Source organism: Rhamphochromis longiceps, linkage group LG14, assembly GCF_057381845.1.
Source record: "Rhamphochromis longiceps isolate RC_006_pf linkage group LG14, R_longiceps_female_GT1.1, whole genome shotgun sequence".
Lineage (NCBI taxonomy): Eukaryota > Metazoa > Chordata > Actinopteri > Cichliformes > Cichlidae > Rhamphochromis > Rhamphochromis longiceps.
The window spans coordinates 28,800,471-28,825,012 of record NC_140570.1 but is presented as its reverse complement, the minus strand read 5'-3'; the positions used below and the strand labels follow the sequence as shown (position 1 = coordinate 28,825,012).

At 39.2% G+C, this 24,542-nt stretch overlaps 1 protein-coding gene across 4 annotated transcripts in view; it reads left to right on the top strand.

The window, feature by feature from the left end:
• The window catches only part of cadm1b (cell adhesion molecule 1b), a 165,354-nt gene extending 146,838 nt beyond the window's left edge, over window positions 1–18,516 (top strand). For 2 of the 4 annotated variants that reach the window (XM_085379584.1, XM_085379585.1), the window contains 3 exons: window positions 1,485–1,535; window positions 16,724–16,852; window positions 17,018–18,516. In XM_085379584.1, coding sequence (XP_085235710.1) covers window positions 1,485–1,535; window positions 16,724–16,852; window positions 17,018–17,136 — 299 coding nt within the window. In that variant the 3' untranslated portion in view covers window positions 17,137–18,516. Of the gene's footprint in view, window positions 1–1,484; window positions 1,536–4,722; window positions 5,773–16,723; window positions 16,853–17,017 lie in introns of those variants that run through there. The other 2 variants (XM_085379586.1, XM_085379587.1) reach the window with 2 other exon arrangements.
• Window positions 18,517–24,542: the final 6,026 nt, after the last annotated feature.

The following is a 24,542-nucleotide window of genomic DNA, read 5'->3' as shown; positions in this document are numbered from 1 at the left end:
GCACCAGCAACCAAAGTCACTTAAGTCACCTTTCTTCCCCTTTTTGATGTTCAGTTTGAACTTGAGCAGGTCACCTTCGCCATATACGCATGCCTAAATACATTGAGGTACTGCCATGTGATTGGCTTGGACCATTTTAAGTTTGTCTGGTTTGAAGTTTGAAATTTACTCTTACTTACTCTTTTGCTTGTTTCATTGGTTCTGCTCAGTTAAGTTTAGGCACAAAAACTTTAGCACTTGTTTAGGAAAAGATAAAGGTTAAAATACATGTTTTCATAAAACTGTTACAAGGCTCAGTTTTCTGGGTTTCCAGGGTGCTGTAGGTGACGACAACTGTGGACATTTTACAAGCAGTTTTTCCACGTGGCAGTTGAAGGCTTATTTTTAAAAGCCAAGTGTATGATTGTGTATTACGATGGTCATCCCCAGCAAGAAAACGCAATGTCGATTCACCAGAGGATGACTCTGGATGACTTGATTCTCAGACTTTTCTATCTCAACAATTACTTGATGGTTTGCCATTTAAATTTAGTTCAGACACTGCACCTCACCCCCCCCCCCCCCCCCCCCCCCCCACGTCTGGACAAACTAATATGACAAACATGGTAAAAATGTTACCTCTGAAACATCAGCATGTTAGCACTGTTGCTTGAGCATGTTAACATGCTGATGTTAGCTTTTATATCACAGCTTTTGCTTGAAGGACAGGTTCACATTTTTCCATGTCTGTATTAAAACACCAGTCAGGTGTCCATACGAACATGAACACATGTTTGTTTGCTCTAATCTTTCGACTCATACTGGTCCGTGCTACTTAGGCATTTCCAGTAAAATAAATTGAGAACAAAAGCAGTCCCGATTTTTGCAAAACAAAGTTTATCTTCTGTGCCCCGGCTTGAATAAGAGGCTATCCTCTAAAGTCAAATTCTTTTAGAACCCAATTTCCTCCTTTTGTTTCCTGGGCAGTGTTTCTCTGTAGAGCTGCAGCAGATGATTAGTTAGACAAAAAGATTTCATAACTTAAAAAATGTGACTTTGAAAGGTGCTTGATTGATTTTGATTTAACTGACATTGGCAAGGCCCTGTAAAAGTTTTGAATTTCTTTCTTTTTCTTTTTGCTTTTTCTTGTGTTTTGCAAAAAAAAAAGTACCAAATCACTTAAATTGATTGGAGAACTGCTGCATTAGGACCAGTAAGAAGAGGATGAATTAACAGTGCAAACGATGTTTAAATGATCATACGGGTGCCTGACTTTGTACCTGACTTCTGTTTTAAGATAAACTTAAAAAGTGTTGCTCTGTCCTTGAACCAGTCTCAAAGCTACGGGCATGACCTTACAGTAACTCACACCGTAGCTAAAATGTGTGCATGTCATAATTTTTATAGTATAGCTTTTCATCTTCAATGACTTTTGTCTCTTTCTTTACTCTTGTCTTTCTTTATTTCTTATACATGTTCTTTATTTTTTACTCTTTTTCATCTAGATGCTCCCACTACTATCCCCACACCCACCACCAACCCAGTCAACACGCAAGGTACTGTATGCCCCCACTGCTGTCCCTCCTAATAGTTGTGTGTGTGTGTGTGCGTGTGAGTGTGAGAGAGAGAGAGAGAGAGAGAGAGCCTGCATGCAAGTGCGATAAGATGTTTGGAGAGAGCGAGAGAGTGAACGCTGGTTTGTACCTACAGCTAAGAGACTGTGGATGGCCAGTTTTAATCAGATAGTGCCTCTGATAGGTGACAATGACAACAGGCAGTGCAGGGCTGCCAGAGACACCTGTCACAGGCTTTTCCAGTCACATGATCTTGATCTGAGAAAATTTAGAGACTCCGCGTTGCTGCTCTGCTATCTTATCAGCATCTGCAGCTATATCTCAACCGGCCCATCCATCATATTATAATGCCCTTTACATCTCCTCTACAAATGCCAGTCACATTTCGTCTTTGCGAGGCCAAAAAACATCAATAACTATTTTCTCAAACACATATGAACTCAATGAAAGGCAGTTCATTTGCAGTGTTTTTAGCAGAGCACCCTTTTGGCATCATCTGTGTGCTGGATTCTACGCTTTGATTTACCCCGGCTGAAAAAATAAAAAAAAACATTCATTTCAATATAAACCTTTTTTTTTTTTTTTAAGTTTTGCTATTATTTCAAAAGCACCGTTAAGGCTAGACAGATGGTGAGGCAACCTTGGGAGCTGACATTTAGATATGCCAGAATGTGACATTTCAATACAAAAACTATCCTTAAAGAATAGATCAGTTTATCAATAGCTACTTTAGAGTTATGTCAATTTTCCTCTTTTGTTCTGACCACTCTGCAATTCATAAAGTCATAAAAAAGCAAAAAGCAACCAATAAGTTGGAAAGAGTGCAACAAAGAGCTACGGGAGTCTAAAGAGGGGGATGCTTCCAGACAGCATTCATTTATACAGTCATTGGATCACCGGCCTTTAAGCAGTATTTGTGTGCATTATGCATTCATTTACTAAAAACAGGGCTATATGTGCGAGATCTCCTCCATAAACCGCTATGACACAGCTCTTCCCCAGAGCAAGTTAAGAAATATTTCCTTATGTGTCCTCACTATCTGCAGTACTGCATGTCAGTGATCGCACTGCATGGTTACAGCCTCATTTCAGCTTTCTGACTCTCTCTGGGCGTGGCAGAGTCACAACAGGAAGTTGCTTTGCAAAGCTGTGCATTACTCTGCAGTTTTCTCTAAGCTCTTCTCCTCGGAGTTACTCTGCTGCAGTCGCCTCTGTGTTTTCTGCTGTAACATTCCAGTAATTTCCGAAAGACAGGCTTGAAAAGAGGATTTAACGTGATTTATTCAGTACATGCTGGGAGGATGTAATTGAGCTTTCTTGCAGTTCACTACTCTTCTAAATACCCTGTCACAGGGGCAATGCTAAGCTGGCTTGCGGTAGATTGGTTTGCGCTACCTTAATCAGCATAACAGCAAAGTAAAGCATTTTCCTCTCTCCAATAAAGTATACAGAACAATTTTTTATTCATTCATTTAGACTGGTTTGACTTGGCATGGCCACCACTGTAGGGGTTTTTTTTTGTAATCAGAGGCAACTGAACTTCTTTAGCTACTGTATGTGATCCTTAGTGATTTTAAAGGTACAGTACAGTAAATCTTTGGTAGCATTTATTTTGTTTTAGTTTGGTAGCATTTATTTTAGCTACTTTAGTTGCTCACATATCCTTGTAGTGTTCCTTACAAAACCAAACATAATTATGTAGCTTACAAACTGATTAAAAACTTCACATAATTGTAAACTATAAATAACTTTGCATAGTTGCATAGTTTCTCTGCCAGAAGGCACTCTGCAACTTTCCTGTTAGCAACATGTGTTTGAGATCGAAGCAATTGCTCATTGACAACTTGTTGTGACATTGAAAGAAGATTATTTCTAAACTGCCATATTTGTCTGATGTCATATTATTTTAGTAAAGGCTAATGAATAACTAAACATCACAACCTTTAGAGAAATATGTTTATGTTTCATGTGTCTATTGGATTTTTAAACAACCGACTGCTGTTATTGGCATCAGTCTTAAAAATTTAACATCAGTCAAGCTTTGGAAGTGCCTTAAACCTGCATTTGTTTTAGTGGCCACCAGAGGGCGATATTTTGGGTTGTAAAACTTTGTCTTCGGGGTTGCCTTCGGTACTATCGATGGCTGTGAGCGAACTATGGGCAGAAATCTGTGCCATCAGAAACTGAATTTGAATAAGTTAAATTTGAATTTGAATTGCTCAGATTGAATCTGAATTGTAACTTGAATAAATGCTTTTGAAAACTGAATTTGAATTAGTCTAATTTGAAATTGAATTTATGGTTTGAAAATGATCATCACTAAATTGAAATTGAATTTTATATTTTGAAAATGAATTGATTTGCTTTGAAACTGCATTTTATCCTTTAAAAATTCAGCTCTCGAATAATTTCAGTTTCAGTTCTCACCATTCAATTTCAGTTCCAAAATTCAGTTTTTTGGAACTTACATCCGGTTCCGGTTCAAGCGCAGATTAATAGAACTACGTTTTACTAGCGGACCGAAAGTGTTACTGACGGGAATCTACAGCGTCTTGAGCTGAATTAAGACTTCAGAAGTCATTCGTCATGTCGAATGACCAGCGGATAAACTCTCAGGTTAATAATAAATGTATTACATGTATAAGAACAAGCGTCATGTTAACAAATGATAGCCGTAAGGTAACTTTTATGCTTATTGCAGCTGTTAGCTAAAAACGCTAATTTAGCGTAGTTTGCCCTGAATTCAGCTTTGACAAATATGATCGACGGTTTCTAGTAGAATTCCAAAGTTGTCATCTTGTACCCTCTCAGAGTACCCCCTCTGTATGCTTGCAGAGACCCCTACAGTAGGGAAACATGCAAAACAGTGTCCAAACCTTTGTGTTTTAGCTTTACACAGCATCCCAACTCTTTAGCTAACTTAATAACTTTAGCTAAAGTGAATAGTTAGTCTAATTCATTAGTGCAGCATTACTGGATCACCTCTGTTTGAAGTGATATAATGTGATATACAACTATCACTGTGTTTAACTACCATAATAATTCTTAGGGTACTGAGTGCATGCTTAATTAGATTTTTTTTTTTTTTTTTTTTAAACATACTGCTCCATTACTATGTTTGACAGGCTGAAGTTGTCGGGTCACCTCCTAAATCGACCATCTGTTACAGGTGTTTTGTGCCAGAAATGGAGTGTCCACTGAAGACTGAAGATACTGAATCTCTACGCCTTGCCATTGATCCCTCTTGTGCCTTCATCTAGACAAGAGACATTAACTTAACCACTCTCATATGCTCTGTACCTACATCACCTTCCCTGACAGTTGTAGCTTGGCTCATCTGACGGTGACATTATAAGAATGTGTTATTTTGCAAAGTGCTCTCTAGGGTTCCTAAATAAAATATGGCATTGAGGTAATTTCTTTTGAATTAATCCCTTCTTCTGAAATATAAGAACCTCTCCTGGTTTTAATGGCACTTTGGATTTCCTTACTTTCTGTTCCACTTCCAAACCCAAATAGATGCTGACAAGCTGACACAGTGACATGGAAGAGGGAAAGAAGTTGGAAAGGACTACTACAAATAAACCCAATGCCTAACAATGAAAAATGAAAAATAATAATAATAATAATAATAAAGATAAAAGATGAAGTAACAAGTTTTTAGTTTTTTTGTTTATTCCAAATGATCATCCACATGTCTGTGACATGTGGATGATCTGATATCCTCGTGTTGGTGTTGTTCCCAGACCATCATGAAAATGTTGTTCCAGGTTCAACATTGCAAGTGACCAATCACATTGTTGTGACGTTATTCTTTTGCGCGCCAAGCCATTCGTGCATTTATGAAATTCCAATGTTGCAAGGACAATATCAATTCTGCTTACTGTTTATTAAAGGGTTAGGGTCAGGGTCCGTTGATCGGCGGACAGAGGCGGTTTCACGCAGCTTTAGTACAGTTTTTTGTTTTACGCCGGTTTTTCCCGAAGTCGCAAAAGTATGACGTCACAACATTCTGATTGGTCACTTGCAATGTTGATCCTGGAACAACAATTAGTATGATGATCTGGGAACAACACCAACACGAGGATATCAGATCAACCGTGACATGTGATGACAAACACCATAATGGAAGGCCTTAGTCATCACATGCTTAAACTCATCATATATTTTTTGCATATGCTGAACAGGCAGTCAGACATGCTGTAACTGTGGGGTAGAAAACAGCATGAACACCATACGGCAGGGGTCTCAAACTCCAGTCCTCGAGGGCATGGAAAAGTTGCATGACACTGGCCCTTGAGGACTGGAGTTTGAGACCCCTGTCATATGGAATATGACAGGTGTGTTGAACTGCATGAAGACTCTGAAGTTTCTCTTCTCTTCTGGCAGGACAGTAATGTGGCCTTGTCCTGTGAGCCACTGTAAGGATGTACTTAGAGTAGAACTGGACTGTCACCGGCCTCAGGCTCTTCACCCTTTTCAAAGACAAAGCAGTCATTTAGATAAAATATTAGATATTGTTTACCTGTAAATGCACAAAGTAAATTTAGAAATGTAATTATTGTCAAGAGTGAACAAGCACTGATAGTGTAATCTACAGCTGTGGCCAAACGTTTAGAGAATGAGAAGTGTTGTTTGCTTATTTACAAAGTTTGCTGTTTCAGTGATAGTTGTATATCACATTATATCACTTCAAACAGAGGTGATCCAGTAATGCTGCACTAATGAATTAGACTAACTATTCACTTTAGCTAAAGTTATTAAGTTAGCTAAAGAGTTGGGATGCTGTGTAAGACATAAATAAAGCTAAAATACAAAGGTTTGGGCACCGTTTTGCATGTTTCCCTACTGTAGGGGTCTCTGCAAGCATACAGAGGGGGTACTCTGAGAGGGTACAAGATGACAACTTTGGAATTCTACTAGAAACAGTCGATCATATTTGTCAAAGCTGAATTCAGGGCAAACTACGCTAAATTAGCGTTTTTAGCTAACAGCTACAATAAGCATAAAAGTTACTGTACGGCTATCTTTTGTTAACATGACGCTTGTTCTTATACATGTAATACATTTATTACCAACCTGAGAGTTTATCTGCTGGTCATTCGACATGACGAATGACTTCTGAAGTCTTAATTCAACTCAAGACGCTGTAGATTCCCGTCAGTAACACTTTCGGTCCGCTAGTAAAACGTAGTTCTATTAATCTGCGCTTGAACCGGAACCGGATGTAAGTTCCAAAAAACTGAATTTTGGAACTGAAATTGAATTGTAGAACTGAAACTGAAATTATTCGAGAGCTGGATTTTTAAAGGATAAAATGCCGTTTCAAAGCAAATCAATTCATTTTCAAAATATAAAATTCAATTTCAATTTAGTGATGATCATTTTCAAACCATAAATTCAATTTCAAATTAGACTAATTCAAATTCAGTTTTCAAAAGCATTTATTCAAGTTACAATTCAGATTCAATCTGAGCAATTCAAATTCAAATTTAACTTATTCAAATTCAGTTTCTGATGGCACAGATTTCTGCCCATAGTGAACAACTTTCTAATTTGACCTCAGTGAACAGTTTGCTGTAAAAAAAAAAAGAAAAAAAAGAAACAAGAATTAGGCCCATTTTGTAAATTCGCATCGTACTTTTCAGAAAGAAGGGTTATCCAGAGTGTGCTCATTGGTGGAGTTGGAGATTAACAGCCTGAGCTACTCTTTTGTGGTCATGTCCAGGGGCGTAATTTCCAGAGGGGGTTAGGGAGGTTATGACCTCCCCAATAATCAGACCCAACAAATATAAGAATTATCAAGTATCTTGCATAAATAGGCTGTTGATTTTCTTTACTCATTTCAGGTATTACCAGCAAAATAGTTGCTAATCATCAGGGAATTTACCCAGATTTATTTATTTATGTAGACAGAGATCTTGACCCCCCCAATGTTCAGCACAAAGTTACGGTCATGGTCATGTCCTGCTTCAAAAAAGGATTTCCCATGGGTGCTGTCACGGTAACTATGTCCATTATTATTTTATTCTCTCTGTGAGGTTACAGTCGGCCTTTGCATGGAGTTTTTAATATATATGTAGAGACTGAGAAGAGTCACTTGGACAGATGTATTCAATAAAATAAATAAATACATAAATATGTTCTGTTTAAGAAAGTCTGTGAGGCGTACACTTTTTTTACTTTCAACGCACCACATACACATTTTATGACTAGCAGGGGTTCAGATTACCATTTTGTGGGATGATGAAGTGTAACAACCAGCATAAGTCCACATGAGAAGGCAGGCTTCTCTGCCATTACCGTCTTTGGCTATGGCCTCACAAACTGCCCAGAACCTTGAAAAATTACTCTAAGGTGGTACCTGGTGCATTAAAATGTGATGCCAAAGGGACTAAGCATCAGTATATCAGTTGGGAATGAGACCAGGTATGGAGGAGGATTTCTGAAAGCAGTCAACCAACTCCTGCTCCTTTTTGTGGATCAAAAAAATTGAAAAAATGTTATTTTGCTTGGTAGACTTTTTTATTTATTTTTAAAATATTTTTTTGGTGATGTTTTTTCCCCTTGGTGAAGCCTCAGAAGCATCACCCCCAGACCTAAAGCACAGAAAGTCACAGTTGTTTGCCTTCTGTGCTGTTTCATGTTCAGAAAGTTTCACAGGAGTTCATTGTGTCAGGTCTTCCAGTGTCTGAAAAGATGCAGAGAGTGTGTGTTTGTGTGTCTGTGTCGACCACCGGGGAGAGATAAGTCACTGCTTGAACTTGCGCCAGACATATCGCGCTAAATGCACATAGTATGTGGCTGTTCGGGAGAAATTCATTTCAGTTTGAAAGAAGGAGAATGTTGTCTTCAGGATGGACAACCGACATTCACAGCATCACAGAAACAAAAAAAATAGTATGCATCTAGCATGCTGTCAGTGGGTGTATTTTTTGTGGGCAGAGGGTCAGAATTTATCCAGAATCTCCAGCTCTGGAGGAATAAAGGGAGTCTGTGGCGATAATGCTCCAGCTCGTCAGATGCTCAGAGATGATCCAAGGCAGGGACATCATATCCTGGCTAAGCCTCCAGTAACCCACCCCCTCCCTTTCCCCCAGCTTGCTGAGAGGAGCCAGAGGAAAGACATGGAACAGGGAATTATCTTGTAGACTTGATTGAACACACCCTATGTTTCAGCGTATCTGCAGTCCAGAGTAAATTGTTGTTTATCATGCTGCAGCAGAACCTCTGCTGATTAATCTGTAGGACCAAAGGAAAGGCGGGAAGGAGGTTGGGGTTAATTTTTTCTTTTTTGTTACCCATAATTTTACAGTTTCAGCTCGATATCCTCGCTGAAAATTGTTCTTAAGATTTGAGTTGATAAAAATGTTAATGCAGTCATGTGAGCTTAAACAGCACCAGCTTCTCCAGCTACATTCATGCTATAATAGCTTGTTGCTGGGTGTTGTTTAACCTGAAATGACCTGCAGACACTGTTTGGAGAGGAAAAAAATATTTAGGTTGCAAACGTGACTAGAATTATTCACTAAATAATAAATAATTTATGTAGGATTACAACACAATTAAACACAATATTTCTTTCGCTAACTAAACATGGCTTTGGGTTGTTATGAGTTAAAGGTGGATTTCTTAAGTCTTCATCCTTCTGGTTTATAGAAGGTGCAAAGCTGTAAATTAGCTGCCAATAAGCTTTGCAAGTAAACACCACACTGGCTTCTATACAGCACCCTTTGGACTTAATAATACTACTAACAATAATGTAGGTTTATTACGTGCTTGGCGAAGCTGTCAGGGATTTATAGATCTTTATGACTTTAACATGCAGCTGCACTGAATACAAACATGACTTCAGGGCCCGACCTGAACATGGGTTTGTCTGTTTTTTAGTGAATAAGTCACGCAATGTAATGCCAGACAGTATTATAGGAATCCATCTCTGGCAGGTTTTCAAGCATGTTTTCCAGCAGTTTAGTCATTGACAGGTTTTCCACTTCTGTTTAGTCTTGGGAGTCAAGTCTTAACTCCTGTACGCTATTGACTTCAACAAAGACTGTTAGGAGTGCATTTAGTATTCAGCATAATTAGTCATTAAACATTTACCAGCGTTGTTTTAACTCTCGCATGTATCATTTTTTTTCTTTGAAGTATTTCATTGGAAAAATTAAAGAATCATTTAGAAATGCTAATTAGGTTTTTCTCACGTTTGTTTACTCTGACTCCCATACGCAATTGTTTTTTTTTCCCTTCCTGCCTTTTTTTATTTATTTAAAAGAGTTATTAGAAACAGAAAAAATATATATTTTAATGGTCCATTTTAATTGGTCTCCAGGGAAATGGTTAGTATGCCAACCCACCCTGAAGTTAAAAGGCTACCTCATGCCATGATAGATAGATAGATAGATAGATAGATAGATAGATAGATAGATAGATAGATAGATAGATAGATAGATAGATAGATAGATAGATAGATAGATAGGAGTGTTCTTGGCACATTAGGGTTTCAAGGCTGAATGTTATGTTTCTCACACTGTGTCTTTTGTGGCACCTCGCCTTGGTCAACTCTAGCAAACTCTAGCAAAAGAGAAAGGATTTGATTATTTTATCAACCTTTTCCATTGCCTTGATCTTAACTGGGGTGAAAGCACACAAAACAGAAAGGATGAAGTGTCCATGGGTACTTCTTCCTATTGTGTGCAAAAAATTTGCCAGTCTCAAAAGATACAATAAACAGGGAGGTTAAGTTCAATGGCATAGCTTCCATTCAGCTTCAGTTTTTATTAGTTGCAGTCAGGCCCTTCACTTGCATCTGAGCACCTCTGTTAAATGTCACTGTTGTATTGGTACATCTTCGAATCATTGTTTGGGTTATTACAAAAGACACGGGGAATCTATTTAGCGGGCGAGCATTGACATTGGAATTCAGCTGAGGACAATGTTGTGCTCTATTGACGGTCTGCTACAACAGCAATACAAAAAAATGATTTGGTGGAGATTGCCCACGTATGCTCATTTCATTACGTTCATTTCCTTTTCGAATGGCAACAAATACAAGAGCTGCGGATGTTAGCAGTTCAATGCAGTAAAAATGGCTATTGACAGTCCTTAAGTTTACTCTGCAGCAATGCTTCATTGTCCTGCCCTTGTCCTGGAAATAGTTACTCTGAGGCTCTATTCAGTGCAAGTGAAGGGTTTTTTTTGTCTGTATCAATGCACGAGAGTCATTGTTTCAATTATATCCATGTAATTACATCTATAAATTATAATGCGTGTGTGTGTTGGGTTGAAGCATGTGTGCTGAAATTCCTCATTATGTGAGTGGAAAACTATTAAAAGAAAAAGATGGGAAGGCTGAAATCATGTGTCCATGTAATCAGCCCGGTGACAGGCCTGCAGCTGTGATCTCTAACAGTGACAGTAGCAGTCAGATAGGATGCTCTGTTACTGACCAGAGAGGCAATTAGTCATTCCAGTACAGAGCTGGAAAGGTGCGACTGTAAAGCATGTGGTACTGGGAGTTCAGCGGAGCAGATTTCACCACCGTGCAGACACAGGCATCAGTTGCAAATCCTCTTTATTCCCCCATAAATCCCCACGGCTGTGCACATCCTGTCAGGACGCCTGTGTGGGCATGTCAGCACTCCCCGACCGAGCCGTGAGCAGAGCTGTGCTGGCTGTATGGACACCAGCCACATTACAGACATAATCAAATTCTACTTAATTCAAGTGAGGCCACAAAGGCTGCTTTAATAATACTGCCTGTCATTTGGAGGTTTTTTTCCTGCTCCTAGCACAGTCGAGTATTATATATATACTGAACATGTATGCCGGAAGGAATCACAATCTTGATCCTGGATGTGCTGGAGCAGTGAGTGACAAAGGCATCATCACGGCAATGTGGACGAATGATAGTAATATTACAGTAACACTTTATGAGGTAAATCTGCTCCTGCTCCTGTCAGAGATCAGGGTCAGACACAGATCAGCATTTCTGGAGAGGAAACCTTTGTACTGTTTATTTAACGTTGCTATTCTACAATGTTCCGCTTACTCAGTCTTTCATGTGAGCGACATACAACCTTACAGGATCACAAATGAGGTGTGTCCGTAATTTGTGACATGCATACAGGATTCATTGTTGGCAGGTTAAGTGCTGGCTGCAAGTAGGAAAAGAAGGTTTCCTAGTAATCACAAGGTAGCGCTTTCCACCTGCCTGCATGTCAAAACATCTTTAAGTAAACACTAAACTTGATTGGCTCCTGATATTTGGTACATGTGTGTTTGCATTAGTTAATAAAATGTGTATGAACTTTTTGGTTTCTTTTAATCAAGGTTGAATTATTCTGAAGCATTCAGCAGCTTGCTGGAATCATTTTTTTCAGTTTATTTCATTTGGAGATCTGCTCTGCAGGTGTTAAGCCATGAATTTAATTCACAAAAGGCCCTTTTGTAAAAGGTAGTAATGTTATTACACTTGCATTAGACTATTGTGTGAGAATGTGGTTTTTTAATCTTTTTACAGGGATCTTTAGTCAGGAAGCTCCTCATCAAGTGATGATGAGCCAAAAAATTAAACTTTTGTATAAGTGTGTCATTTTTAAATGGGTTAATCCAGCAATTCACTGTCTGGCACTTATCTATCCACAGGTGGCATTTGTTAAATTGCTGTTAAAGTCTCAAAAAATCTTGAATTCACCTTTTGTGAACCCAAAAGAAGCCTTTTGGTTCCTTTCATCTGACTTAGACATGGCCACCAAATGTATGTAGCAAAGTAGCAAAGGCTGTTTATTGTCAGAAGCTGCTGGCATCACAGAGATAAGCACAAGGTGTCCTTTGGCACTGGTTCTTATAGGAAGGCTGGAGGTGTGTTGGTGGCTTTAGTCACAATTGTCTCAGCCAGGAGATTTTTCAAAGTCACTCACTGCATTTAGGGAGGTCTGTGCTTTGTTTTCAGTCAGCGATTAGCTTCAGTTTTAACCCTTTTTTTGATGATGTTCAGGCACCACAGCTAACCTGTGGTTTGAAGTAAATATCATCCAATGTTAGCCCAGCACTAAAAGAAATAACACTTCAAAATATGCTTCATGGCAAGGGGTCAAGCGCTCATGAATCAACACCAAAAGATACCTAGTATCTCTTTGACAAAATGGAAAAATTTGGTTTCCTCGGAGTGAAAACTGTGTGGTTTATTCTGACTTTTAGCCTCTGATTTGATTCCTTAAAAAACTTCCGAAAACACTGCAAAAAAAGCAAAAAGTAGCATCTTACCAGCAAACCTACCCTGCCTGATAATAGAGAAGAATTCTGAAGACAGAGTAGTGCTTCTCACAGGTACTGACCTTTCTGTTAGGAATTACCGTAAAATGCACTTCAGACATTTGTGTTGCACAGCATTATTTTGCTACTGTTTGATTATCTCCTTGCAAAAAGCTGCAGGCTTCATTATCTATTGTATGTATACTAAATTTAAGACCATGCTTTTGCAGAACATCCTCTGCAGTAAGCACAGAGAGATAAAAATAAAAACTAGTGTTGAGTAGTGTACTTAATGCAGGCAACATGAAATGCAACCAACCATAACAGCTGATACTGTAGGTATTATAGGATTTTTGGTTTCTCTCTGACATTTTTGTGATAGGTCTCGGTGCTTACTCTGGGCGAATTTTTCTACCTGTTAAATAAAAGTCTCCCTCGGTGTGCAGAGGCGGCTGAGACCCTGCATGTTTCCTGGTGGATGTGTCAAACGGAAGACAGCGGGGAGCAAGGTGAGGGCAGCAAGGTGTGGGGTGGGGAGTGAGCGAGGGAGGGGAGAGGAGACAGGACGGTTCGCAGGCCATTTAGTGGGTGCATGTTCATTAGCATGGAGCATGGGCTGTTCCCTCTCCTCGGGGAATGAGCCGCGCTATCTGACATCCTCGATACAGTAAACAAACTGCGCCTTGCACATCCCTGCTTCGCACACCCCAACGCACAGCAACGGCTTGCTCTGTGAAGACGAGTCCATTTTAAGGGAGCGCTCAACTGAAACACAACTTTTCTCATTAATTAGTTTCATTGTAGCTCCGCTGCTAAGATGTCCCGGTGCTAAGTGAACGCAGCTTAAATAAGGTGTTGTTTTTTAGGCCGAGATCTGCCCGCGTCGCTCGTCTTAGACCCTTCGACTCGACTTATTACGCCCTCGCAGCTTTAAGAAATTCTGAACTCTCCGCTCGTCTTTTATCAAAATCATTCAAGTTCAGAGCATGACTAGTGAGATTGATGGAAAATTGAGCTGCTCCCTCATGCAGCAAAGAACAGTGGAGCCATTCCCTCACCCGCCACTCCTCCATCAGTCCAAATGTGCACAGATATAGACTATTGATAAATGCCTCTGAACTATTCTGAGACTAGAAATTTAAAGGCTTCAAATTTTGCCATGTTCTTCTGTGGTGCACGGATAAATCTGGCTAAGTGCTAGACAGTGATACTCTCTGACACCTGAGGCAGCCACGTATTTCTCTGCATGGGGACACCGGGCGCCAATTTATCTCCAGACTTGTGTCTATTTCTGATGATTGAGCTCTATAACTTCCAGAAATGGCCTCTTAAATCAGACTGTATTTTACAGTGTGTGAACCCTCGCTGAAATTGCAGACAGTGTCTACTGTTTCATGGTGAAATAACTGTCTTAAAACATTTTTCAACATCGCTCACTCAAGGGGCAGCTACATCAGCTATCGAAGCGCTAGAAATATCCACGTAACGAGCTTGGTTCAACAGTGTAACACCACAAATGTATGCTTAGACAGAAGTGTGACTTTTCTAAACCTGCTCAGAAAATAGATTAGATATTTTTATTAATTAAACGACTGTTTTAAAGTCCCGAGCCAGCCCTAGTTTCTTTATATTTTATTTTCAATGAGCCAGATTTTCTAGTAATTTTATTAAAGTCTTGAGCGATCGTTCTCCAGACTTTCTGATGGTCTCACTCACCAAACTTAAGAGATGAATCACTGTTGTGTCTACATACAACAGACAACTTAGTTTCTAGCAGCCTGTCACAAAAATGCATAATTTGTTCCCATTTCTTAGTTAAATCTATGAAAAATGCAAAGATAGCACAGTATGACAGGATCAACAGTATATGACAGTGTTTGTGCACCAGTGATTCCTAATGAGACTTGGCATATCTCAGCGTGGTGTGCGCTGTGTCCTTAAAAACCTGGACAAACAGAGGGCAACAGAAGGAGTGGCGGGCCTAAACTCCCTACAGCAGATAAATAGTAAGTCCAATAAAAAATCCAGCAAAAACCTCACACAGGACCTGATACGTGCATCTGGCCCTTTTGGACACAGGGAGAAAGGCTAATGTCTTATACAGGCTAAGCTTACTCTTGAAGCCACTGAGGTGTTCGTTGGCGAGGGTGATGCGATGTCTCTGGTATGAATTAACTTATTAAACTTGATACAGTCCAATAACTTCAGCCGTACTCATCTTGTCCTTTAGATTCTTTAATTCCACGATTAACATAGCAGCGCAGGGGTTACAAACTATTTGCCTGCTTCTGATCAAAAACACATCTGCCACTAATTACGGTCACTCAAAAAGTGACCTCTAGCGGCATACATAAGGTATCAATCCAAAATTGGCTCCTACAGGTCTTATGGAGTGATGAATCCAACAGTTGACATTTTTGGTTGAAATCATGGTCAATATTTATGGAGGAAGTCAAGTGAGAGGTGCAACAGTGAGTCTGCAGCCAGCCCTGTCATGGTTTGGAGCATTTCAGCCAGAGGTATTGAGATATTCCTAAAACTGATGGAATTATGAATGCAGAAAAATATAGTCAGATTTTAATCCACCTGGAAAGTATCTGATTGACAACAGCTTCATTTTTCACACTGCCAATGTAGTAAAAGCATACTGGAATAGAAACACACAGTTGCACACTATCAATCACAGATTAGCCTCCCCGGAGTCTGGACCTCAACATCATTGAAGCAGTGTGGGATTAGAACAAAAAGTCAGCTAACATCCAAAGAAGAGCTTTGAATGTCATTCAAGAACCTGGAGATCTATTCCTGAGACTACTTAGAGAAATTAAAACAAAGTTAAGAATAAAGCTGTTGATACCAAATATTGACTTTCAAGCTTGTAGTAACAGTACAGAAACTATATTTCTGTCTTATGTTCGGTATTTGGATTTTTGTTTGCATGTTTCAGTAACTGCTGCACCTATTTCATGCTATCCTAGCAAAATATAAAGAAATAAAGGGTGAGCTGAGACTTTTGCGAGATTCTTATTCACTCATTCTTTATCTATGCTGCCCTCATGTCTGTACATGTTACATTCAGGAGCGAGTTAACTTTAGTTAGCACAAAGAACAAGTTGCCGCAGAACTCAGAGAAGTAGCCTGGCACATAGTCCCTGTAAATTCACAGTACTTGAATTTGGTTAATTAGTGGAATTTTATTACCGTAGGCCACAGTAGCCCACCCCCAGCCCCTCATTTACAGGCTTTATGCTAAGTTACACTAACAGGCTGCAGCCTGTAGCTTGTTATTTACCATGCAGTCACAACAGTGATATTGATTTTCTCATCTAACTGTTGGCGAGAAAGCCCATCTGCCTATTCCCCCAAAATGTTAAACGTCAGTGTTAAATGTAATACGTGAATGGGTTTGAATTTGAATTAACAGGTGCTTAATTTTAAGCGGTTTTATAAAACAACCGCATTATAATGCCGCAGATACAGCCTGGAAGGATATTGGTGAGGAAAAATGAAACATTGCTCTGAGTAAAAAGCATCAGTTTGGTTATTAGCAGGCTGAATCAAACTAAACTGAAATGATTTATAGCTTATTTTAAGGATTTAAGCAACATATTGTGAACAGTTTACCTTCCTCTCTGGACCAGCTTGTGCTGCTTTATCATCTATTTTTCATTGGCAAATAACATAAGCTTACTTTTTTTTCCTCAGCAGCTTTTTCAAGAGTTTCCACTCTGTGGTTAGGTCATGCTAAAATGCTCTGAGACAAAACAAACCAATTTCGTTTATTTTGGCAGCCTAATGATATAATAGCCACAGCTTCCAGTGCTGTCCACGTCTCTGTGAAGGTATTAGTTTTGTTGCTGCCTGAGAGGGTTTGCTGATCATGAAATTATTTACGGTTATTGTCCTCTTTTTAGACTCCAGAGCCGGGGAGGGGGCACCGCAGAAAATTGACCACGCTGTCATCGGTGGAGTGGTTGCTGTGGTGATGTTTGCCATCCTCTGCGCGCTCATTGTTCTTGGTCGATACTTTGCCAGACACAAAGGTAAAGCACCGGCAGGGCAATCATACTTGATCATGAACACATCTTAAGCGTTCAAGTGGGTTTTTTTGTTGCTTTTTCTTTGTTGCCGATGGAGTACAATGGGACTGAAGTGAACAAGAGAGTGACGAGGCGGCATGCAGCTAATTTGCGTGCGCTCTTTTGCAGGAACTTACTTCACGCATGAAGCCAAAGGGGCGGACGACGCAGCCGATGCGGATACGGCCATCATCAACGCGGAGGGGGGACACAACAACACAGACGAGAAGAAGGAGTATTATATTTAAACTGGACAGGCCAGGAGAGACGGGTGGGGATGCTGGTGGTTGTGATAGTGGTTGTGGTGGTGCTGTAGGAGCATTGTGTCTAACTCTGATTGGTTGAAGATGACTTAAAGGCAGGGAGGGCAATATTTAAAGAGAAGGAGAAGAAAGAAAAAGGCGGGAAAAGTTGGACTGACGTGGTGGCCAAGTGGTAAGAAGAAGAGGTGTTGCTGAGTGTCCTATTCGACCCTTCCTGGACAGCTGGGGCCTATTCTGTACAGTTCAGTTATTTTACAGACAATTTTGTGCCTTGTTCTCTTTCTTTTGTTTGTTTCGTTGTTTTCCCCTCACACGCCGGTTGAATTGGATTCGTTTTTTTGTCTTTTATCATGTACTCCACTTGATCTTTTGTTGCATTTGGCTTCGTCTATGTGTGCCGCAGCTAGCTTTGAGCTCATGTACCCAGATACAGCGTGATGAGCCTGCTCCTCAGTGCTTTTTTCTTTTTTTCTTTTTTTGGAGCAATCTACAGAGTTCATTAACTGGAATACGGTGTCAACACATTTCTCCCCGCTGGGTCAAAGTCCAACAGTGCCTGCAAGTTCATCAGAGGCCCCCCCTCCTCCCCACATTCCCTCGTACAGGCAGGTCTGATTGGGTTTCAAGTATTACAGCGCAGATTTCCCTCAGCCCCTTTGAGGTCAGGTTCACTGTGTTGATTACTTATATAACAGTCGTGAGTAATTTTGCTCATCATAGAATGTATTTGTACATGAAGGTGATGTAAAAGTGGCGGTACGTACCATTTCGCACCAAACCACACAGTACAACCAATCTTTTGTGGTTTCTGATGATTAGTCGCTAAGAGGCTTTTGCCCAACTCCACCTACGATATCTCGGCAGCTGTAATGTGCCATGATATACAGTTCTAAGTTCTATATAGCCCTTTCTGTCATTTCTGATTGGGATACATAAATAATGAATCTATAATAGAGAGAGAATAACTCTACACAATGCCTTTTGCTAAGCTTCAGATAAGCTTGATGTCTCTATGATAAATAGAAAACTACAGCCAACAGCCAGCTAGCTTGAGACTTGGCTACCTTGAGCTTCACTGCAGCTTGTAAGTGTAGCTGATTCTACCCCTCTTCAGTAGTTATTGACCCAAAAGACTCTGTTTGCAGGTGTTATTATGGGTCAAACTTTACATTCACACATACACGCCTTACACAAAATAGGTCCTGCTACACTGATCGTAACATTTTATTTAATGGTATTCATTAGCTGTTGGTATACCCTGCCATGTGTCTGTTCGCTTTTGTTTTAAATATGACATTTGTCACCTTTTCATACCACCCACGTAGTCTACCTTGGACCAAATCTAATAATTATAGTGCGCTTATACAGTATACAGCAAGTATAGCTTGTGTAAAGCATAGAGCTTTGCAGTGAGCTTCTCGCTAAATAACTGACTTTATTTGATGGCACACTATATTGGCCAGTTAACTGGGAGATGTTAAAAGGCCTTGAGTTATTAATTTTCCAAGGTTTTACCCTTTTATTTGCCGTATCTAAGGGAAGAAAGAATGTTAGGCCTTCAGTGTTTCCTGCCCATGTAAAATATCCTGGCACGTCTCTGTCAATACAGCACGTGAACAAAAAATTCACAGCTTATTTTTATTTTTTTTTGCCCTTACCCATACACAAGTATTGCTGCAAATATGAATGAGTTATATTTTCTTGCTGTGTTTTTAGACATTTCACCTTTGATAACTTGCGAGGGCTCTTGGCCATACAAGTTATCAAAGATTTGCAGATAGCTTTAGACTTGGGGGAAAGATAATTTTCTTACTGTCATCCTGCAGCCACAAACCTTCACAGACGAAGTGTCTGCTGTTAGAAATTTCTCTCTTTTTGTTCGACAACACAAATCGGCAGTGTGCACATGGCGCGCGCTTCATCTCTGACTAGAAGAGGAAAATCCGTTTGGTAATTAGCGAGTGATTTCAGTGTATTGCCTAAAATAATGGAGGAAAAAAAAAATCTGTAAATGTATTATGAAAAAGGATAACCACTGCCTTAAACCCACCTCTTGATACTTATCATTATAAAGGAAAAGACTGAAGGACTTAATTTAGTGCCTTCTCCTTTGATTTTGAGGCATATGGTTAGTATCATACAGTATCCTCATGTACACTCTTACAGTATACCTTGTATATATCCGTCCTTTTTAACTTACAGGGCCAATACTCATCCCAGTCGTCTGTCCGCGCACCATAGAGCGGCATCACAATTACAACCTGCAGCATAAAAAAGCTGGAATGAGTTTAAAGCTGGAAAAGAAAAAAAGTATTGGCAGCTTCCACTGACTAGAATGTTGTATTCCAGGATATAGTACTTGTCTTAATTAATGACCACAAAAAAAGTGTTATTATCTCAGCTTCACTTCATTTATTATTTATTTGGATATTTTCAAGGACAAGGCTCTGTAGTACTGTATTATCAGAGAGGAATACTGTACTTAAAGCTATAATAAGCTACAATAAAAGTAACTTTTCTGGATTGTAGTTACAGTGTCATGGGAACAGTTATGTGCATGACCTTTTTGTTTTCTGGGATTTGATATTTATCTTAAATGGTGATTGCTGCTTTTAATGGGGCAACGTTAAAAGATCGCCGGAAGCATCGTTCTAATTCCGTTTTTGATTTTGTTATTTTGAAATACTTGATATTGAGTATGTTTGTTTTCACTCTCTCAGGTTCATGAGTGTTAATAGTTAATAGTGTTTTTTTGCATCTCAGGTAGAATGCAAATTTATGGCCCCAAGTATATACTGTAGTACCACAGCTATTCGAAAAAGTAAAGAAACCACAGGATGTACATGTTTTTCTCAGTTGTACAAGTTTATGTGTTCTTAATATGGTGCACTGTTACAGTAAACGTTAATTATTTTGCATAGACCTAGTTCACAAAGAAAGAAAAACTAGATTTGTTAAGCAGACAAAAATGATGTACAGTCAGTGTCAACAAAATCACGATGATGTTCATGAAACCTCTTCTTCTTCTTCCTCCTCCACTGTAACATTTTGCTCATGCAGTATCGGTTATTTAGTAATTATAGGATGTGACCACAGACAGTCAATCAAGCATCTGTTTGCATTCATAGATGAAGATGGTGTATTTACTGTGACATGAAGTTTTATCAACGATCTGTAACGTCTTGGATATTTGGATGAACTTTATGTTTAAAGCCTGGGGCGGCGGCGTGGGGAAGGGTCGGGAGCAGGGTGGGTGGGTCGCTTGTTTTATAACCCCACAATGGTTGTTTATGTTGTTGAATCTTAAATTTCTCTCTATTCCCAGGTGGCATATTTTCTTTTGTGTAGTGAAGAGGATGTTTCTCATATGGCCATGCATATTTTGTATTGGTTCACGCCAACATTTTTACAAAAGGAAAAAAAAAATCAGAAGAGTACTTGTCTTAATAAAAAGATATCAATGTTTAAAGTGGTGTGCCGCTGTGACTTGATCAAAAAACATGGTTTCACTTTGTAGTCTTGTCCTGCTCGGAGACGGCGCTGAATTTATTAACTCGTATCTGTTGTCAAATTCACTCTGCCTGTTTACCATGCTGAATACATTAGCTGGATTGAACCTGCCTGCCTCATCCTGCGCTGCTGATACTCGTCAAACTCACAAAGGAAGAAAGGTCTCGCGTCGAGGCAAAAATACTGTACAGATGTAGATTCGTCGTGGGTGAGCAGCAGCAGTGGCAGCAATCTGATCTCCCATCAGTGACTGACACACGTGGCGTGGCACAGATAGAGGCAAGAAGTGTTTTAAATGACACGATGACTGACATCGACAGGCTTGGGGGCCCCTGTTAAGGGTTCCAGCTGAGCATGTGGATGTTAGTGATTTTGACAAATTGATAGGCATTTTGAGGAACAAGACCTCATTCATAACCATAAGCTATTTCTGTCATCATAATTCTGTCAGTGCCACCATTTCCCATTACTTTAAGTGATCCATCCCAGGTAAAGGTCAATAACATTATTCAAATTTTAATGGGAATAGTTTAACCTTACAAACCAGCCACTTTTCTCCCTTACTCATACAATCACTGCAATATAATGCTTCTCTCAAAGAACATTAGCCGTGTATTGATTTTTTTCTGTGTGAAATATAGCAGATTATGGGATTTTCTCCATATTTATTCTCGAGGTTAAGCCGTCTAAATTAAAGGCAGGTAGGGCGGCTTGCTGGTTGTCTTGGTGATGTTTCAGTTAGATGCTACTAATCCCATTTAAATGTTCAATTTTAATTTGGAATGACATGTTTAAGTGTAATTAGCACAATGGGGAAATTGAGAGTGAACGAATGTCTAAGCATGGCTTGTTTAGTTGGGTAATTGATTGATTGAGATTGATGGCATGTAGCACTTGGCATGGATGAGGTATAATTAAATGATGTGGGATTAAATAGTGGGTGAACAAAGGCAAATGCAACAGGCTGCACACTTGTCTCCCTGTAAATCACTCCTATTTAGCACAAATACTTTGACTTTTTTTTGTCAGATTATTAGCAGGAGGACAAATCTAATCAGAACGGAAACCTTTCAATTGCATTTGTTTAATTCCTTATAAAGAGCTCAATATCTGTTTTATACTGCTGTACCATTTCTTCAGGTGACTCAGGCCATATATATATCTATATATAGATATATAGATATATATACTGTGGGCTGTATCAACCCTTTACATTCTGCAGGAAATTTGTTAGAACATCACAATTTTTCATCATGTTAAGATAAAATCATCACTATTAAATAATGCTGTCAAACAGTAGCGAATTCCCATGAGTCAATGCCCTTTGTACTAATTTCCTTAAAGGTTATGCAAACAGCATAGAAGGAAAATGTGGAATTTATGCAAGAGTCCGTATGTGCAATTATGTAGAGCAGGAGTAATTTTAAGCCCTTTAGAAGGAGACATGTTCTGATTTTAAACAGTTTTAGTGGATATTGTTATACTACTTGTTTTTTCATTTTCATTTTGGTCAATGGATAAACCATTTATTCATCATGCTAAATATTTCAGCTAATATTTTAGCTAATTGACGGCACATTATCTCTTATCTTTTTCAGCCATTTACTGTATTAACAACTATCAACATAGCATTTAATGCAGTGTTTGGTCTACTGTGACTCATTTGTTTTCCCTCACTATGAAACACAACAAGCAGTGACTCAATATGTGAATATTTTATAGTCTTTCGATCAGAATTAACTTTTTTTTCCTTTTCTTTTTTCTTTTAACTCAAATTAGCTGCAGAACTGTGGGTGATTTGGTGAATATAGCTGCAGAAGCTGGTGCTAAAGTATCTGGTTATAATGTAAATGGAAACACAAAATAAAAGATTAAAAAGTAATAAAGTGAGAAATGCAGGAATAATAAATAACCGGGGGAAAACATGTTTGAGGTGTGACTTAAAGAACGTGACTGACTTCACCACCTTGTCTTAACCATATACTGGATAGGTATTATACACCCCACTCCTCCCACTGAGGCAAATCCTGCCATTGTCATGTTGCAGACAGACATTCATGGTGTTCTTTGGCACCTGTGCCTTTGTACACCAGTGGCACCAATGCTGGGTGATGAGAGGTAATTGTACTCTTTTAAGAAGCAACAAAGTCTACATTATAGGGTCAAGACAGGAGAGTGCAATTCAAGGTTTTTATACTATGCTTTGCTTTTCTTCCACCTGCTGATTCCTTTTCTGTTCACTTCCTTTTCATTTGTTGGTAAAACGAAAACACAATCATTTGATTAGCTTTTTAAAACACACCCCATCCAAAACATGTGCTAAATTTATACTTACCCATTGTGTTTAAATGTGATGCCCAGAGGGTCTTTTACAAACTGCATATAACAAGCTGGGAGGGAGGGCCTGTTTAGTTATAGCCATATACCTTGTGTGTCACAGCACAGATGCCAAAGGGCACCTTGGTATTTGACGCTCTGTCAAAGAAAGCAGCCTGGTAATCCTTACACTTGTAATTTCGCCCGCTGGTGTATTTTTCCTGTTCTCCACAAACCGCAAGTGACTTTTTATCCAAGACCGTTTTAAATTTGTTGATTTTAATCATATAAAAGTACCCTAAAGTCACATTTTAACATTGTAACATTAAAGTAAATAATAACTCACATTGCAATATAAGAGCCTGTATTTATTCTAACGTTTTATACTTTCAGTTGCAGCATATATTTCAGATTTATGCACTGTTGTTGTGGTGACTGTCACTATGGGTAGTGTTGCTATAATAATAAGAAGAAAAAGACTGAGGAATATTTTATTTATCCCAAATGTCAGGTAATTACTATGTTACAGCAGACAGAACATAAAAGCAAGGTAGCTCAGAACAAACACCGCGGGAGGAGCTCAGTTAAAAGAAAACACAAAAAAACTGACGAGCTCAATGAGCTCAGATTTTAAATGGCATATAATAAGGAGCTTTAATTTAAAATTCATGCAGATATTGCAGTATAAGTAAAGATCTTCTGTATCTGTTCTTGTGGAAGCAGAGCTCAAACAGAGACAGTATTCAGCAGCAAGTCCACTGCGTGCTTCAGAGGGTCATCAGAATCCATTAAATATCCACATCCATTCACCACAGCCACAGTCACGTTGACGACCTCTACGTCAGCTGATGGAGGAATACGAACAGTGTGTCTATTCAAACCGGATTCAAACAGCAACAGCGATGACGAATTCCGCTCTTTGAGATGTATGGATGCTTTCCAGCAGCCATCAGTTCAATGTTCAGGCTAGAGAAATGTTCCTTCACAGCTACTGCAAACCCTCCACATTTCTACTTGCTTACACATTTCTTAATGTTGCTGTTTTTCAGTGATCATAATAAGCACTGGAATTGCGCCAAACAAGAGGCGACTGTATTCTTAAGACATCAATATGCGATTTAGTGTTTTCTGCTTTGTATAGAAGAGCAACGTTTTGCTTTTTAAGATAAGTAACATTGTAAAAGTTGCAGGAGAAAGCAGTGTGCATGAGCCAAAATGCACAATGTTACTCCACTGTATGCCAAATAGGTTGGTAGAGCAAAAATAAATAAATCAGCTGACTTCTACTGAAAATCTCTAATGTATATAACTTTTTTATGTTTTGGGGGAAATGCCAAGTCATACTCCATGAAACAGATGAGCTGGCTGTTTGAAACAATGGTGAAGGACAAGCACCTGAAGCCTGTGATAACCACAACACAATTATCTCCGACTGCTACAGTATGACCTAGAGAAATCTGCATTAATTAAAGCACACACAACCAGCCTGTTAATCCCGTATGAAAGTGTCAGAGAGAAGAGACTTGTGTTTGTGAGGTGATTAACTCCGAACCGGAAAGATGCTG